The 20,044-nt window shown below is 40.0% G+C and overlaps 1 protein-coding gene across 1 annotated transcript; it reads left to right on the forward strand.

Annotated features, from left to right (window-relative positions):
* The first annotated feature begins 3,002 nt into the window (after positions 1 to 3,002).
* On the forward strand, positions 3,003 to 4,969 carry LOC149206650 (uncharacterized). The gene is made up of 2 exons (XM_089397764.1): positions 3,003 to 3,763; positions 4,759 to 4,969. The coding sequence occupies exons 1-2, from the start codon at positions 3,003 to 3,005 to the stop codon at positions 4,967 to 4,969; spliced, it is 972 nt and encodes a 323-aa protein (XP_089253890.1).
* The last annotated feature ends 15,075 nt before the right edge of the window (positions 4,970 to 20,044 follow it).

Below are 20,044 nucleotides of genomic sequence, written 5' to 3' on the forward strand. Positions count from 1 at the left end.
GTTGCAAACTATTTATGCTCAAATGGGTTTTTAATTTTAGATTCTGAGCCATTGCAGAAAAACTGATATAGCAAACATTCCATGATGACCTATTTGAGATGGAATTCTGGAGCTTGCAAAAACCCTAAATTCCTTAGATCATATCTCTGAACATATAGCGATGCAAGATCTGAAATTAAAACCTGAGGTTCAGACAGATGTCTTCTCAAATGGATTTTTGTTTTAGCTTTTGAAACTTCGTATGGAAATAATTATAGCGACAATTCCACGATGACTTGTTTGGAGCAGCGAAACCCTAGAATCCAAAGCTCTGATACCAAATGTTATGAAACTAGCTCACAAAAAGATAGAAAAGATAGATAAATGCCTTAGAATTCAACTCTTAGAGGGGGCAACCTCCTTTACATTACACAAATGAAAAATTCTTGGATGATACAAATGACAAGACCTCCTTTCTATGTATACGAGTCTAAGGGGTCATAATATAATCAGAGCTGACATAAGAATAATAATGCAAGGGCACAATAATACCAATAGTGGGCTTCTATGGGGCACAATAATAAAAATATGGGGACTACATGGGCACAAAAATATAATAAGGGGGTTGTACTAATAATAATAATGGGTTACACTAGTAGTATAGGGACCTAAGATTGGTTCGGAGTGTGTTGCGCACCAAAAAAACCTTCAACTACTGGCCCTTTCAGCAACGACCTGCAAGAAGGTCACAGTCTTACCTGAAGAAATTATGGTAGGTTGTAGAACTAGGTTTCCACAACAAAAGGGATATTCACGAGTTGGCACATCGTATTTACTTCTACTCTATATAAACCTTATAACTTTGCATGCGTAATAGCTTCGTGCTGATGATTAGCTTACAGAAACGCATAAACTCTAACACATAACAGTATATCTTGCAGGTCTTCGCATAATTCAGTAAAAGCATACACAATCAAATACATGACAGTAGACAAGTAACATATATAGAGAATTCATATTAAGTTTTTTGCGCGCGCTCTGCTCTGCTCTGCGGAGTTTGGACTAGGTCTGCAGCCGCCATCGAGACTCGTCGCTACCATGAGCGGTCCTGGGGGTGGGGAGGCCGCTCCCACCCCTCCATCATCTTCTGAAGAAGCATTCCGCAGCCTCTTAAAGCAGCAAGGGAAGAAACGCCAGTTCTCAGAAGTGCCGAAGTTCATAAAAAAACTTGAAGAAATACCTGAGATTGCACTTCCAGAGGAACAATCGATCAAAATCGCTCTTGCTCTGGCTGACAGAGGCCTGGTAGGGCAGTTTATGGGCCGCTGGCCCTCCACAAAAATCACGGACGAATGGATTCAGCGAAACTGGAGACCTCAGCTGAAAAACAACGTGATCTGTTATGCTGTGGGACGAGGCTACTTCATTTTTGAATTTACATCCAAAGAAGATCGTGATTTGGTGTTCAGAAACGGGCCGTATTTTATGGGAAATCAAGGACTGTATCTTAACAAATGGAGCCCCGATTTCGATCCCTTCATCGATGTCCCTAAGGAGGCGCCAGTCTGGGTTCGTCTTCCTAATCTTTCGATACACTGCTGGAGCTATCAATCCCTACAGAAGATTGGAAATGGGCTGGGTCGTTTCATTGACAAAGCTGATCACAAGGGCCAATATACCTGCGCTAGAATCTGCGTGGAAGTCGATCTGGAAGCCGGTCTGCCAGAAGCGGTCAAACTCACAGTTGGAGAATGGCAGCATTATCAGAAGCTGGATTACGAGCAGCTGCCTTTCAAATGCCGAACCTGTCATGAGCATGGACACTTTCAGCGAAACTGCCCAAAAGCTCCAACAGGGAACATGGTTGAAGAGGAAGGATGGAAAGAAATTAAAAAGGGAAAGGCTGTTGCAAAGCCCCTGGGGCAGAATAACTCCGTACCACTGGGGAAGCCACAACCTAATCCAAAGGCCACTGCTGCTTCCAAAGATGGCTCCTCCTCAGGAGAAAAGGTGGATGTCATGGAGACACAAGAGGAAACCGGAAATAAGTTGAAGCAAGTGAAAGAAACTGAAGCCGAATCAACGGTTCCACCAGTTGATGATTGTCAGAGGGGTAAAGAAGGCAACGAAGAGCACATCAGTCTCGCCTCCGAATCTGAGGAAGAATCAGAAGAGAGAGATTCCGAAACTGATAACTCGCAAGTCACTCCTATCAAAACGACTAGGGGTCGGAAATCCAAGAAGAAACAGAGAGAGGAAAAAACTTATCTAGATGTCCTCCAAGGCTCCCAAAAAACCCTCAAAGGAATGATGAATACCAGATCTGGGCGCAAGAGTAACAGGGCTCCAAAAGGAGCCTCAATCCCTCAAGTCAGTAAATAATGAAATACGTCTCCTGGAACTGTAGAGGATTAGGTAGCAGGTTGAAAGAGGAAGCCTTAAAAGACATAGTGAGAATATATTCGCCTGAAATCCTCCTCATCCAGGAGACAAAGCTGGAGGAACTTCTTCTCCTCCAATCCAGTAAAGTTTTTTGGCAAAAAGGTCAAGGAAGAGCGGTTAGTGCAAGAGGCGCTTCTGGTGGAATAGCCACCTTTTGGAACAACGCCATATATGATCTTATTCAAGAAAAAAGTAGCCCCCATTGGCTTTACACTCAGCTTCTTCACAAAGATTCTGGTCAACAGGTAAGTATGTTTAATCTTTATGCTCCTGTTTTGCCAGGCGAGAAAAAAATTTGTTGGAACTCGCTTCAATCCTTTCTTTCAGAGCAAAATCCAGGAAATATCATCATTGCAGGGGATCTGAATGTCACCCTTGCTCTTGATGAGAAAAAGGGAGGCTCCATTGTCAGGGACCCTGCCAGAGAATGGGTTGAAGATATTATGCTGGGCTGGGATCTGGAGGATATTAAACCTTCTTCAGGCAAATTCACCTGGTCCAACAAAAGATTAGCCCCCAACCACATTGCTGCCCGTTTGGATAGATTCCTAGTCCACTCTTCTTTCCTGACATGCGGTCTTATGGCCACTTCTAAAATTCTACCAAATCTCACTTCTGATCATAAGCCCATCCTCCTCGAGCTTTCTCTGGATGGTAATTTAGGCCCCATCCCTTTTCGTTTCAGTCCTCTGTGGATTCAGCAAGAAGGATTCCAAGAGGTGGTTTCTAAAGCCTGGAATAGGCCTGTCCATGGTTCTCCATTCTTTGTGTGGGAAGAGAAAATCAGGGGACTAAAAAGAAGTCTTAAGGAGTGGGCTAAAAGATTGGAAACACCTACTGCCAAAAGAAAAGAATCTCTCAACAGTCTTGCTGCTCATCAAATAGCTATGGAGCATAGTCCTGTAACACAAAATCTTCTCCAAAAAGAAGTCGAGCTGCAAAAAGAGGTACACAGATCTAGCAGGGAGGAGGAAGAATTCTGGAGACAGAAGTCTAGGAATCTATGGTTAAAGTCCGGAGATAAAAACACCAGCTTCTTTCATAAACAAGCCGAAGCTAGAAAGCACTTCAAAACAGTTTCTGAGATACATTACCAAAACACTGTGGTTAAGGATTTCGATGGCATTAAGAGAGCTGCTTATTCCTTCTTCAAAGATCTTTATTCGGCTCCTGAAGAAACCCCTATTGATCCTCATGCCTACCCGATGGACTTAATTCCCAAGAGCGTTAAGGAATCGGACAATGCTATGTTGACTGCTCCGATCAGCTTGGACGAGCTTAAGAAAGTTCTGGATTTCATGGAGCCTGATAAAGCCCCAGGCCCTGATGGGTTCACTGTCAGGTTTCTCTTGACTTGCTGGTCGACAATTAAAAAAGATTTATTGAGAATGGTCAGAAAGTCCCAGAATTGTGCTAAGCTGGGCGGTGGCATCAACTCGGCCTTTCTAGCCTTGATCCCAAAAGAGAAAGGCGCTTCCGACTTCAGCAGATTTAGGCCCATATCCTTGTGCAATTCAAGTTACAAGCTGGTCTCCAAAATAATTGCCAACAGGCTAAAGAATATTTTGCCAGCCATCATCCCTGAAAATCAAGGCGGATTCATAAAAGGAAGAAAGATATTGGACAACATTGTGCTGGTGCAAGAAGCTGTCCACTCTAGCTGCCAAAGAAACGAGAAAGGTATGGTGATTAAGCTCGATCTGGCTAACGCATTCGATAGGGTGAGACATGATTTTTTGTTCAATGTGATGAAGAAGTTAGGCTTTTCAATAGCCTTCATAAACTGGGTGAATGCCTGTATTGCCTCACCATGGATCGCGCCACTGGTCAATGGCCGCTCAACTGACTTCTTCCAAGCCTCTAGGGGCCTTAGACAAGGATGTCCCTTGTCTCCACTCCTATATGCTATTCAGGCCTCGGTACTCAGTTTCCAGCTTGATCATAATCAGAAGATTCAAATCCTGCCTGGCCTCAGAACGACTCACAAGGTGAAGGACATCAATCATGCACAGTTCGCAGATGACACCTTGCTGCTTGGAGGAGCCAGCATAATCTCTGCCAGATCCTTCAAGAAGGAGCTGGACATTTACAGGTTGCTCTCAGGCAGCAAAATTAACTACCGAAAATGCTCTATCTATGGCTGGAACTGCTCGATCAAGGAGCTGTCTGATATTGCAAGGCTTTTAGAAATGGATGGAATTCGAAATTGGGAGTCATTTAAATATCTCGGGATCCCAATCTTCAAATCCAAGCCTAAAGTTGCTCACTGGATGCCGCTGCTCGATAAGCTAAAGAACAGAATCCAAGCTTGGGGTGCCTCTTGGCTGAATAATGCAGGGAAAGTCATCCTTATGAAGTCGGTCCTTATAAGTATGCCTCTATATCAACACTCTGTTCTCCTTGCCCCCAAAACCTTTCTCAACAAAATGGACAGTCTGTTGAGAAGATTCCTGTGGGAAGGTGGGAACAACAACGACAGAAGGCTCCATTTAGTGAACTGGGAGACTCTCAAGAGACCTCTTCTGGAAGGCGGCCTCCACCTGCGTAACTTGGCTGCTCAAAACCTTGCTTTGGGATCCAAGATCTTGTGGAATTTAGTCTCTGGAAACTCTAGCTGGAGTAAAAGAGTCATTTGGAAGAAATACTTCCAAGGGCAACGCTTGAGATGCCTGGATAAGCCCCCAAGATCTTTAAAAGGATCTCCGATCTTCAATCTTTGCAGCTCTGCTATGGAGCAATTCAGCCATTATCTTTACTGGATCCCTGGTAATGGGAGAAAGATCAAAATCTGGGAAGACTCGATTCTGGGTGATCAACCTTTGATTCAAGTGGATGGTCTAGCAAATATCAAAGCTTGGCTTCAGTCCTCCAATTTGCACACTCTGTGGGATATATCTATCTGGAAGGATGACCCAGATAGACTCTGGGACTGTTGGAATCTGGGGGAGGTTCCCCTTATGTTGCAGGGGGAAGCTTCACTACTGCTAGATCTGCTTCAAGGAAAATCTCCTTCAAAGGCCACCTCTAAAGACAAAAGAGGTTGGGGCTCCCTTTCAGGCTCTTACACTACTGCCGAAGGTTATAAAAAAATGATGGCTGTCCCTTATGCTCCTCCTGACCTAGCTCAATGGAAATTTATATGGGATTTCCCCTCTCTCCCCAAAATTGACTTTTTCTGTTGGACTGTTGCGCACAATAGCATTCTCACCAGAGATAATTTGAGAAGACGAGGGATGGAAGGGCCTTCCAGATGCCCCCTTTGTTTGTCTGATGAAGAAAATGTCAATCATCTGCTGTTGCTTTGTCCCTTTGCTCTGGTAGTCTGGAGGGGAGTTCTGATGTTAGGCCCAGCTAATCTTGATCTCCCAGACAACATTCCTTCTCTGCTCCGAACTTGGGCCAGCTTATCTCCCTTTTGCCTTAAAAAAAAAAGTCTTCTTAAAACAAGTTGGATGTGGATCCCTAAATTCATCTGCTGGAAGCTGTGGTTGGAGAGGAATAATAGAATTTTCAGAGGAGAAAGCTGCAATTCTACAAGAGTTATTTCTAAAATCAAAGCTTTGCTAGGCGAGGCTTTGGAAGCCAATACTACTTCAAGGAATGAAATGAGACTGGTCAAAGAAGAGGAGCAATGGCTTCAAGAACTGGTTCCGAATATGAAGGAAAGGTCCATTCCTCCTGCATTTGCCCATGCCAACTGGGAGATTAGGCTGGAGGAACTGGAGTTCATCAAGTGGAGATCAGCCCTAGATGATCACTGTTTATTCTTCGATGGGGCTTCTAAAGGAAACCCTGGGGTTGCTGGCAGTGGTGGGGTTCTTCTGAGTCCTGGAGGTTCAACGGAATTGCGGTTCCATTGGGGTCTGGGCATCGAAACCAATAACAGAGCGGAGGCTCTCGCACTGTGGCAGGGGCTGAATCTGGCGATTAATCGAAATATCCTCTCTCTCTGTGTATTTGGAGATTCTAGACTCATCATCCAGGCGATGACCTCTCATAAGACTCCCCATCAGGTTCATTTAGCCACTATTATCAAAAAAATCCAGCTCTTATTGCCCAAGTTCAGTAAAATCTCCTTCTACCACATATTAAGGAAGCTCAACTCTCAAGCTGATATGGAGGCCAATCTTGGCTCCCTCTGTAATCGAAGATCTCTGGTGGTCAATTCGATGGAATCCTCCTGTTCCATTCCATGATGTTTCTGCTGATCGGACCTCTGTTCCTAATTGCTCCAAGGGTTAATACTCTTCTCCTCTTTCCCCTGCTCTTCGGGATCTCTCCTCAGTGTATTATCAATCTATTTAAATCTATGATCTCAGGCCTGATTTCATCTTCAGTCAGTCTTCCTTTCAATGGACTCTGTCTCCTGTCAGAGCTTTATTTTCAAAGCGCCCACAAACGACCTTCAAGATGTCATCTCAGCTCCAGATTAGAATCTTACTCTGTTCTCACACCTGAAGACCGTTTACACCAATCTCAAAGTTTTTCATCTCCGAAAGGCGGCAATTTTGACTTGTATTTCTGAGGGATGCAATTTTGGGCGTTGGAGCTTCTTCATTTCAGTTGCATACTCTCCAAAGTATACGCGGATTCATTAATCTCCATCAATCAATAGCACCGGTCCTCTTATGTTTTTCTCGACCAGGGAATGCCCAGGGAAGTCTTCTGGCCTTGGGCGTTGCTATGACCATTGCCCGGCAGCATCTCATTCATCTATGCGGAACATTCATCTCTGCGGGACATTCATCTTGGCGAAGCGAACAAACCTCTGATCCCGGTCACTTGCCTTACTGGTATTATCTTAAAATGTGATGAACCTGCTCGGTGTTCTGTCTCCTGATCTCGTTGACAGCATGTCAAAACAGCTAACCACGAGAATCCTTTCTCTGTCAATGCTGTATTGTAAGAGCCTGCGGCAGCCAGTTTGCCGCCCTAAATAAAAAATATAACCGTTATTGTCAAAAAAAAAAAAAAAACATATACAGAGATAGAATACTTCACCGAAACTTCTTTATTAAACATATCTTCAATTACATTCACTCCTCTAACCTACGCACCCAACTGCAGGCGGTCCGCGCACTCAACTGCAGACTCTTCAAGGTCTCGATGCACTCAGCTGCGAAGCCTTACCCAAAACTACAGACTACAAATGTGAAATACAAGGACTCAATGATATTTCATTACTTGGTTCATTATCGATTGCCTTTTTCTAAGGTATTACATATCCTTTTATACATTACATCTATAAAAAAGCCATGGTCCACATACCATGGATCCATGAAACAAGGACTACTACCCAATAGCCATTACAAAATAAGGGTGTTATCCCATCCCAAAATCCCTAAAAGTCTACACAATGAATATATCTTTGCTAGCTCCACATGGTCCACTCCTTCTTTCACAAGGTCTTTTACCCAAAACTTGGACCAAGTTGGTCCTTGCCCAAAAATGGTCACTAGGAACATCTCTTCTTATTCTTCCATCTCTTCAATTTTGATCATTCCTTCGATATTATCTTCTTCTATCATCCAACCTATTTTTGTTGCTTCTAGTGTTGTAGCATGGACCATTGTTCTTCTTGAGGCAATCTCGAGCATAATGACCCTTCTTGTGACAATTGTAGCATCCAATATGAGATGATGATATTTCATTCCTTCTCTTTGCATCTCAAGGTGGAGGCTTTCTTGAATTTGATGGACCTCCTTTTCCTTTTTGAGTGACAAATGCAGTGGCTTCTCCCTCTTCATGCTTTTGAATCCTCCCTCTTGATATCATCCTTGATTCTTCTTGAGTGAGATTTCCAATAATTTCATCAAATGATGGGAGGGAATTGTTGTTTCTTATAGTAGTAATGAAGGGTTCCCAAATAGGAGGGATATCTCTTAGAGCTACAATCACCAATCCCCTGTCAGAAACAAATTCCCAAACACTTTATAATTGATCACTAAGATGAGATATCCTCATAATGTAGGATTGCACAAAATCCCCTTTGTTCATCTTTGTGTCTTTGAGTTGTTCTTTCAAGGAGACGATTTCATTCAAATTGTTCACCTTATACATGCCAACTATATTATTATACATGTCCTTAGACTTCCTCAAATTTCCAACATATGCAAGTAAATTATCTTATAAACCATCATCTATAATTTGTTTTTCTTTTAACTTACCTTTCTTGTGCTTTTTCTTGGCAACAGTGGAAGCATTCTCTAGAGGCTCAGGTACTTTTCCTTGAATGTAATCCAAAACATCATTGTTGTCAACTATGATCTCCAACCTGAATTTCCATGCAACAAAGTTAGATGAGTCACCTAATTTCTCATTTCCTAGAAGAAGGAAGACATCCCAACTTGACTAGATTGGTTCTTTCAACTTTGCCAAAGATGATTTCTTCAATGCTTGTCTCCTTTAGGCTTGCCCTTCAGCTTAGCTCTAATACCATGTTAAATTTTCATATTGTTCTATGTTTTATCATTTATTTTAGCCCAATTCAAAACTTCAATTAGAAATCTTTCCAATAGAAATTAATATTTTCAGTCATCAACAGTAATTGAAGATAGAACAATAAATGCAATGACAAAGGAGGCAATCAACACATCAACAAGAGACACCAGGTTTGGTTAAAGACCAAGGAAAAACCCTACAAGGGGGAAATCCCTTTGAAATTCTTCTCCTATTAGATTGTCATAAAATGTTTAGCAGATACTATAATGACCCCAGTACAATATCATTCAACAAAATAACTCAATAACATTCATAAATATATTTCCAGCATCAATATATATCAGAGACAACTTGTCCTGTTTATGGTCAACTACGGTCAACTTTAGTAAATGGTCAAATTTCATTCAAAATTTCCAGTCTCAAGGAGGAGCAGTGTGGGTGACTGAAGGCTTTCAGTTAGTCACTCTCTTGAGCCTACAAGCCAATGACTAAAGTTGAATTTATCATTTGACGAGCCAACGATTATAATGTAAAACCCTAAAAATAGATGTGAGATTCACACCCTGTAATTTTAGACCATTGCGGACTTGTTTTATCGATCCAACCTCATACTTGTGCAAACCAATCAATGAAGAAGAGAAGAAGAATATTCTTGGTGATATTTAAATCTATTTGAGGTCACTTGCATTTATAGGCTTTGAAGGGTGACCACTCTACCATTAGGGCTGACGTGTCCAAATGTGAATATGTGGGTTTTTCGTCATAAGTACACTTTCCCTTGCCTAAATTTGATGATATTTAGGTTTATTTCGATCCTCTCAAAAAGAGGAATTCAATGAAATCATCATCTCCATCAAATGAGCTATCCAAAGTGGAATTTGGCCCTAGTTTCCAATTTTAACAAGATTATTCAAACCCGAGGAAGATGAATAGAGGTTCATATCTTATGAACCTAAGGGAAAAATAAAGGAAGGGTTTATTTTATTATTTTATTTTTTTTAAGGGTTATTTGTCATTATCTTGATTAGGTTTTGAGCAAAATTTAGGAATTTATTGATAAAATTTTGACCATTATTTTACCACAGAATTCTGGCCCTTCATAGCATAGAACTCAATTTACTTCTAAACAAACTTTTGGCCATTCTAGATGAATTGATCTTGACATGTGAAGACCTGAAACAAAGCAAACTCGTGGGAGTACAAGACTGCAATTTTGGACTGCTGTTAATAGAATCGACCTTTTGAGGCAACTTCAAGCTTGTAACTCATCCCACTGTAACCAACAATTTTTGGTCTTGTAGTGGGGTACAAAACTCAACCCTTTGTGGCAAATTTGGTTCCTTTATATGGACTATTTTTAGGTTTGTTAGAAAAAAACTCACACTATGGATAAAGAGCTCAACCTATGATTGAAATTGACCTCAGATGTAAAGGATTTGAGGCATATGAGAATATAATTTTGGGGAAAACTTCTGAGAAAACATTGTAGGCTTACATTGAAGCAATTTGGAGGATGTTTTGAAGACAACTTGAAAATTTCTTGGAAACAATATTTTAAATGAATTTGAGTAGACCTTGAAAGCTATTTTTATAACAAACTTAAAGAGCATTGAAACAAAACAATTTTGAGACCCCTTGAGTAGATTCAAAGACACTTGTTGAGAAGGTTAAATGAAACTTATTGAGGAAACTATGGAGACCTTGAAGCAAGACCTAAAGATTTTTGTGAAGAAATTTAAATAACATTTTAAAGAATTTTTTTGAAGTATATTTAGAATAGTTCTTGGAGAACCTTTGAAACAACCCTTGAGGGTAATCTTGAGACAATATGTGAAGTAATATTGAAGTTCAGTTTTGAAGGAGAACAAAGTAGTCTTTGGAGTCCTCCCTGTTACAGAATTGAATATCACTTGGAGAAAACTTGAAGTTGGCTTCTAAAGACCCTTAAGAAAACCTTAAAAACTTATAAGAATATTTGGTAGAGACCTAGTGGAGCAGTCCTTGAAGAATTGTTGAAGCTGATATTAGAGATCCCTGAGTAGACTTGTTGACATTTATTGAAGCATACCTTGAAGACGCTTTTGAAGTATCTATTGGAGATATTATTTTGGAAGCATTCTAGAAAGGTGAGCTTGAATACGCATAAGAGGATTGGATTTTTTTAAGAGGTTGGAGCCTCATTGAGACCAGGTTGGAGACTAGATAGGTTTTCAAGGATTGGAGTCCTCATAAGAGGTTAGAGCCTTGTTGAGACTAGGTTGGAGCCTAGATTGATATTTAAGGATTGAAGTCTTCATTCAAGGCTAGAGCCTTGAAGGAGTTAGAATTTTAATGTACATGTTGGAGCTTGGTTTTTTTAGAAGGGGATTGGAGTCGTTATCATTTTTCAGTAATAAAATTATTTTATTGTTTTATATATTATGTTATAGTTTAATTAATAATATTAAATGGAATAATATAACAACTGTAAAAATATTGTTTCACCCCTTTGGTATTTCCAACGTTACTCACAATGTTCCTTGTCTCCAAAAAATTATGCACCTAGGCCTTGAAATGTAGCTTGACAGGGCCATTGCATATGTCTGGTAGAAATATATGTGTGTGAGTTCCTACCCATTATCCCCACTTAATAAATGTGGCATGCTCAACTATTAAAAAAATTAGACCAAATATTTGTACCAATCTATTGATATAATACAATTAAGTGTTTCTTGTTATAAAGTGATTAGGTTTTTCCTTAGAACTTTTCTCGAGAAATAATATGATGACTACTAGGTCCCATGTAGCTGAGCTTGATGAAATATGCCTCAAAAGCACATAGTATTCATTGGGATATTCATATAGCTCCTCTCTATTTGGTTGTGGCTTACATGCTTCGTCTTTGTCATTTTGGCCAATTTTTGTCATTTGATGATGTTATAAAATTTCAATTTTGGCAATTTAAAAAATTTTGATTTGCACAGTGGGTAGATACAATTGTTGAGAGTTCATAGTTGTTTACAAAGTTGAATAATCTTTTGATATCATAAATGGATATTCAATTTAAATACCTTTTTATAGTTTTACTTTTCCTATTGGCTTTCAATATTTTAAGACAAACAATTAGGTGATGATGAAGTAATGGCTCTTGACAAGACATTTTACACTACGTTAGAGTGTGGATCACCACCAAATGGTGGATGGGGAATTAGAATTTATCAACTTTCCATGATGTTAATAGACTCTCAGAATATAAAGGTTATAATTGTTTATTTGAATGTTTTGTCTAGGAGATGATTTTTCAATATAGAGATTGAGTTTTTAATTTATTTTGCAGGAGGTTTTACTTTTCCCTGCTACAAAGCCTCAAGAATATTTTTTCAAAAGGTGAGTTAGCTATTACTCAATATTTGCAAACACTTTGAGTTAGAAATTACTATGCACCTACCTAGTCCCATCCTCATAATCTCTACCAGGATGAAAGCACAAGAACAAGAAAAAGTACAAGCACTGAGAATAATAGAAAATGAATTAGGGTTGACATGGATGGCTTCTAATTGCATTTATAAAATACAATTTCTAGGCATTTTAGGCATGTCCATGAAGGAAATATGTCACCACCATGATGTGTAGACCAGGTTGTCATACCAGTTGACATGGCATGTGTTGTCTTAGCGCACATTGTTCCAATGAATGGTTTTGTAGAAATAAAAAACATCGTCTGAGGGTCCCCCTTAGTTGTTTTTTGATAAATGGAGGGGGGATCCCGTTGCAATATTATCCATAGATCCAAATCTTTGTGGCATCCCAAAAAAATGCTATGCGAGAGATCACTTCACATTAACTCTTGACAAGTTGTTGATCCCTGCATTCGGTTTGATGGTAGGGACCATGCACATCTCCAATAATGGCATTATCAACATGCACATATTTTGACATTAATATATGGTAGAATAAACCCACGTCCATAAATTTTGTGCACATGGCCTATACTTTAACATGTTAGTCCTCAATATAATAATAAATCTTAGGATTCAATTTTTTATTTTATTTTTAAATTGGCATTAGTGTTAGCATTCTGATGAAAGTTTTGATAGCACAGGATGCCGCCATTATGGAAAATTTGTTGGAAAAAAATCGACATTTACATTAGTCTTGTGATGATGGTTCCAATGACATAGGATGTCATCACTGTGGAAAATTTGTCGAAAAAAATCGATGTAGGTGTCGATTTTATGACAACAGTTCCAATGGCACAATATGTCGCCACTATGGAAAATTTGTTGTAAAATATTCAACATAAGCATCAGGCTTCTGACGATAGTTCTCATAGCACAAGATGTCTCCACTATGGAAAATTTAACAGAAAAATATCGGTGTAGTCATCAGTCTTATAATGTTGTCTTAGACAATGGCTACAACGATAGATAATAGTTCCAACTCAATGTAGGCTTCCTTGGATGAACAAGGTTCTGACAATCATATGCGTCAGAATTTCGACGAAAACTTGGGATGTTAAAATTTTGACTACATGGCATGTGATGATTGCTATAACTTGGATTTTTCGTGAGAGCAATGATAGGGGGTCGAAAGAACAACCAAATTCCCTTGAAAATTGAGTGAATTCATAACAGTGCTTTCACTGCATGACAAAGTTGACCTCAGGCCAAACTTTCAGATTGTTGACCAACATTGACTAACATTGATTTCCTTGATTTTTGGCAACTCAACCATCATTGGGTAACTAGTATTTGACCAATTTTGATTGGTACCTTGGACTTGAATTTGTGGCAGATATTTCTAGAATATTCTTGGAATTGTAAATATTCTTGAATAATAAATTTCTCCTAGAAGAAAAGTTATAGGGTTTTCCCACGGTAAATTTGTTGTCTCTATTTTGCTTGGCTGTCTCTTTATGATCCTACTATTTTCATTACATTATTGTTGAGATTTTATGTGTGTAATTTCTTAATGATATATGTGACATAAGATAAATTGATTGAAAATAATTGGAAAGTAATTATCAGATCAGAACATAAGTTTCAAATATACATTATTATTGAAAATTCAACATGGAACCAAAGCATTATTGAAAGAGCATCCATTAAAGCTAGTCCTAAAGACAAGTATTCAAACAACTAACTTTTTTTTGGGTCTCTTTCCTAAAATGGAACCAAATCTTAGATTTGAAAATAGGTTGGCTGGTGCCATCAATTTCAGATATTGGAATACCAGAATACTACTTATTTTGGAAGAGAATGGACTTCAGGATCATGTGGCGAAAGTCATTCCAGAACTAGAGGGAGTTGAAGAGAAAGCCAAATATAAGAATAATGAATATAAGGCCAAGGCAATTTTCGTAAAATCAAAAAAATATCACTTGATTCCTCATGTAGTTGGATTAAAGCATGCTAAGGAAATATATGATGCTTTGGTGAAACTATAAGCAAGCAGTAATACCAACATGAAGTTAACCTTGAAAAAGTCATCTCTATAATATCACAATGGCTTAGATCAGATTTTTTTTTGTCTCGTATCTTATGAATATCTCACAAATCAAAGACAAGATTGTAGCCATTGGAGACACCATTGAAGATCCAAAACTTGTTTCAATTGTTTTCAATGGATTTCCTCCTTCATGGGAGCCATTCAAGGAATCTATGCACAATCAAAACTACCTATATTGGATAAGCTATGGAATAATTGTGTTCAAGAATAATCACTTTTATTGTCCAGAAATAACTCACAAATTTCATAGAATGAAGAAAAACAAGCCCTTGCAGCTCATTCTAGAAAAGGAAAGGGAAGCAGGAACTTTGGAAAAATTGACAAAAAGGAATTAAAAAAATTTAGTAAGAAGAATTCAAGTAGAGGACATGCTCATGCTGAAGATAAGAAGAAGAAGGACATGTCAAAAGTGAAGTGTTTCAATTGTCAAAATTTTGGACACTATGGATCCAATTTCCCTGAAAGAAAACAAAAGGAAAAGGAGCATGCATCAACAACCAAGGGCTAAAATCATGATGATGAGCAACCTGCACCTTAGAGGAAGTCAAAATAATTTTTCCTTTAGATCTATCACAAAATTGATAATTTTTTGTTTCTTTTTTTTAATTACAATATAAGTATCTTTTTTTCTCCCTTGATTATTATTATTTTATTTAGTCAACCTCTTGTCCTTTCATTTTTTGTATGACCTTAATATTTCTTTCTTAATTTCATTATCAATTCTATTTTCCATGACGCCCTAAATGAGGTTCATAGAAAATCAGGTCTATTGCAAAGATTTCCATTACATATGTGGCAGCTTCAAGAAGTATAAGGGAAGGTTGTGACAAGAGGGTTCTCCTAGTAAGAGGGACTAGACTACGAGAACATTTTTTTCTCCCATCATATAGATGGCCATATTCTTAAGAATGTATGGAATAAACTATACTTATTAACATCTAGGATCATGTCTGACAATAAGAAGAGTTTTGAGGAAATTGACAACCAGAAAATGTGGAAGGAGAATCCTGCCAAGAAGATGTCATGGGATTGAGATTGTTGGGTGTGGAATCCCCCCCAAGGCATGTTTTGGGTCTTAAAGCCCAAGTTTTGACCAAGTCCATTGTAAAGACTTTGCGATTTGTGGGCGGGAAGCACGAAGTCATAATAGAGTCACAGGGTTGTCCACCCTTGTTTTTGTAATGTAATGTCAGTATGAAAGATCTACCCATGGTCTATGGACCATGGGATTGTATGAATAGAGCAAGGCTCTAAGTGAAGAGAAGATATAGAATCATGACGAGTCTAAGGGATTGATGAAGCATTGAGTAAAGTGTAAGTCATGTCTTTAGGTTGTAGAGTAGGAGAAGGCTTTGTAGCTGAGAGCGTAGACCCCTGCAGCTGAGTGAGTAGGGTAGATTGAGTCTATAACCATGGGAAGAATTAATAAAAGAGAAGTTATATCTTATTTTTGTGTATCTTTTCCTGTTTTATGTATTATTGGGTATGAATTAAAATTTTGTTGTTCATTTGCTGTGCGAATTCATATGAATGTGTTAGGTCCCTATAATACTAGTGATTACCCCATTACTATTGTAGTTGTATCCCTTATTAATATTGTTGTGCCCCTATTGTCCCCATATTGTTATTACTGTGCCCCATAGAATCCCTTTATTTTTATTTTTGTGCCTTTATATTATTATTGTTAGGTCGGCTGGGTTATACTATGACTCCTTAGACTCCTATATATAGAAAGGAGGTTTTGTCATTTGAATCATCAAAGAATCATTCATTTGTGTAATGTAAAGGAGGTTTCCCCCTCGAAGAGGCTGAATTCTAAGGTGTTGATCTATCTTTTCTATCTTTTTGTGAGCTAGTTTCATAACATTTGGTATCAGAGCTAATTATCTTTCCTGGTTTCCCTGCAACACCCCTTAATTCAACTTCCTTTCCTTTCACAGAAAATTTCATGAAAAGTTCTTGAAAATTAAAAGCTATTGTACCCAAGGATTGTAGCCATTGGACTCCTAGTACAACATCAGCACCTCCCATTGGAATGGAAAGCATTAGGGTAGTCAATACATATTCTCCCATGGATAGCTTGATATTATGGCACTTTATAGAGCAATAATATCAAGCTATCCATAGGAGAATATGTATTGACTAGCCCAATGCTTTCCATTCCAATGGGAGGTGCTGATATTGTACTAGGAGTCCAATGGATACAATCCTTGGGTACAATAGCTTTTAATTTTCAATAAATTTTCTTGAAATGTTTTTGGGAAGGAAAGGATGTTGAATTAAGGGGTATCATAGGGAAACCATGAAATATAATCAGCTCTAACGACGTGACAAAGCTTCTAAAGAAAGAACAACGGGGTAGATGGGGCCACGCAAGAAGTTCGAGGCATCAAAGTTGTCTATCGACCCGATCACCCTCACTGAGGGTGATCTGCACAACATCAATGAGATAGTGCACGACGTCACCTCCGAGGCCCTCCGGAACTTTGCACAAGAGAATCAGATTGTGTTGGGGGCCCTCAAAGTGCAACTTCAGGAGTTGCAGGTGTGCACTCCTCAGGCTGGTACCCTTTCAACCAGCCTCGCAATAGGGACAACTGCAGCAAAGTAGATGCTGCGTGCTTAGACAACAAATACAATAGTGCTGCTAGAAGGGGGACTAGTTACACAAAATGAGGCTGACAGGCCTATGATTAGTGCACTGAAAGGTATCGGGATCAACATGGCTACACTACCGCGGGAGATGCTATATATTCTGTAGGATGGGATTACTGTAGAACTATGGGCTAGGGAGAACCATGCACTACAAGTACTGAATGAGCAAAAGATCAACATGGAATAATTGAGCTTGTAGCTTGACGAAGTGGTGTCACAGAACAAGCAACTGGTACAGGTAATTGAAGAAGGCTGTCAGATGGTCCCTGAGCTAGCCATCCTAGCAGACACACCAGCAGAGGTGCACATCCACAGAAGAGTAGCAGGGGTGCATGAGGCACAAGAAGAAATGACTAAGGTTTAGCTGGAGCTGAACCTTTAGATAGCAGAGCTGCGGTTGAAGGCGCAACCGTCCACCCCTCTAGAGGTAAGAGAATAGCGTGCCAACGCTATTACATCAGGGATGGAAGAGATCAGCAATGTAGTAAGGGACTGCACCAGAATGTTGGAGGAGTCATTTGAGGTCCTCACTAATCTGCAGGAGGACCCTAACATCCATTACTTAGAGACAGAGGCGCGTGAGCTCTAGTAGCAGTATGACAATGCCAAAGGGACCATGTAGATGGTGACCCTCACTCAGAGGCTTGCGCGAATGCGACAAGCCAAAGCGTTGAAAGAGAAAGTGGATGCCGCATGACACCAAGAATCTGTCTTGAAAGCATGCGTTTAGCCTTGGATCGATGAGGCCTTCTTCATTACAATGACAATTGAAGGCAAGCTCGCGCAAATACAAGGGATGCAAGAACATGTCCAGGGAAGCAATTTTGACACCACGATATCGGAACAACAGGTATAGGAGATTTAGCAGGTAGCTGCTCAGTGCACTATTGACCTTGCAGTAGTTCGAGCAGAGTTGGAGGGACTCTGCGCGAAGATCTCCGCACTGACAGAGTGACTCGAGGACGAGTCATGATGTTTGTGTTGGGGGCCTGTTGGGTGTGGAATCCCCCCAAGGCATGTTTTGGGGCTTAAAGCCCAATTTTTGACCAAGTCCATTGTAAAGACTCCGCAATTGGTGGGCACAGAGCATGAAGTCATAATAGAGTCACAGGGTTGTCTGCCCTTGTTTTTGTAATGTAATGTTAATGTGAAATATCTACCCATGGTCCGCGGACCATGGGATTGTATAAATAGAGTGAGGCTCTAAGTGAAGAGAATATATAGAAGCATGACGAGTCTAAGGGATTGATGAAGCATTGAGTCAAGTGTAAGTCGTGTCCTTGGGTCGTAGAGTAGGAGAAGGCTCTGCAGCTGAGTGCACAGAGGCCTAGTAATCCGTAGCTGAGTGCGCGGATCCTTGTAGCTAAGTGTGCAGGGGAGATTAAGTTTGTAATAGTGGGAAGAATTAATAAAAGAGAATTTATACCTTATTTCTGTGTATATTTTCATGTTTTATGTATTAATGGGTATGAATTACAAGTTTATTGTTTATTTGCTGCACGAACTCATATGAATGTGCTGTATAAATAAATATAACATAAGGCATCCATTTATGCAAAGATAACTACCTGGTGTAAGAAGATAAGTCAAATCTCAGGTGTGACTTAGGGAAATAGTGAAGAGCACTGCTCTAGTAGTGCAGAAGCCCCACAACCCCTGGTTAAGGTTGCGCGAAGGCGAATATATTAGGGAGTGAGGGCCAGGGAAGTGTGCAAAGTAACCTATGCAAAATTGGACTAATTCAACCTCTTAGACATCTCAAGAGTGCGGAAACTTGGTTCCAACACCCCCCAATACTACTTTGGGTGAGACCTTAGTCTGTGCTCCACTAACTGTTGCTAAAAGGGCCAGTAGTATAGGGATTTGTTTGGCTAAATAACTCTGAACCTGGGTCAGGCCCCAACAAGCCAACAAATGGTTCCGTTGCCAGGACCAGGATTTGCATAGATATGTTTGATGTCGTATCACTGGAATCCAACTAAGAAAGGAATTGAGGATTGGTTGGATAGGAAGATTCACGAGTTCATGGTGCAGGAGAACTGGAATCCGTGACTATGAAAAGAAGAGTGGTTAGACTACTACTTATACACAGAGATCCATGAAATTTTCTTTGCATCTTTCCTTACTGAGCTATACCAGTGGATCGCGAAGATAGCAGATAGCCATGGAAGGTGCAAGCTCGACAGACATATTGTGTGGACCGCAGAATTGGTACGCATATTGGAAGCATCAGAGGATAAGATCGTGTGCGCTGTTGATCACTGGCTCGATCGAATTATAGGAGGATTCATCATTGATTTTGCAGTAGATACTTCAGTCAGCTATAGCGAGGTAGAGTGACGCTTCCTCAAAGGAATGTGAGTGGGAGAATCTATAGAAATGAAGGTAGTGTAGAACTAGAAACAAGCCCCTTGATTTCACCTTCGCGAGGGGACAAGGAAGAGATCGCGAAGGCCTCAACAAGAAGTGCAATCAATTTGATAAGGCAGAGGATTCTGCGCATACCACCCCCACCCACACCACCGCTAGTTTCACTGTCTTCACCCCCATCTTCGCCCATACCACCTCCACCACCACCACGAGTCAATATGGCAAGCGTGATAAAGTTGCCAGTGTTCAAGGGAGTAGGAAATGAAGATTTGGACCAATTTTAGTTCATGATAAAAGCTTTATGGGAAGCGCAGGGAGGTATGGATGACAATATAAAGAAAGAAACATTGGTTATTGCTCTGCAGGATCGTGCGTTGACCTGGTACATTAAGAATTACAATGAAAATCCAAATGCAGGGATCGCGGATATCCAAACTGTGCTAAACAAAGAATTTACCAGACCGAAGTTAGAGGTGTACTCGATCATTGTGTTCAAGGAAATCACAATGCTACCAGGTGAGACCCCTTGGGAGTTGGATTAGGGACTGAAGTGCATAATTCGCCAAGCTAACATGACATTGATGGATGAACAACACCATGAATGGCTTCTAGCATCGTTAACGCCGCATCTAAGGAACATGTTGTCACAAAAGAGGCTAACGACTTAGGC

This window comes from Pinus tabuliformis, chromosome 1_2 (assembly GCF_031772625.1).
Source record: "Pinus tabuliformis cultivar Carrire ecotype Pingquan chromosome 1_2, CPIR1, whole genome shotgun sequence".
Classification (NCBI taxonomy): domain Eukaryota; kingdom Viridiplantae; phylum Streptophyta; class Pinopsida; order Pinales; family Pinaceae; genus Pinus; species Pinus tabuliformis.

Coding starts and splice junctions, on each gene's coding strand:
- LOC149206650 (XM_089397764.1), top strand. CDS start 3,003: ATGGCCACTTCTAAAATTCTACCAAATCTCACTTCTGATCATAAGCCC. Junction 3,764..4,758: donor CCTGATGGGTTCACTGTCAG/GTTTCTCTTGAC, acceptor TGAATAATGCAG/GGAAAGTCATCCTTATGAAG.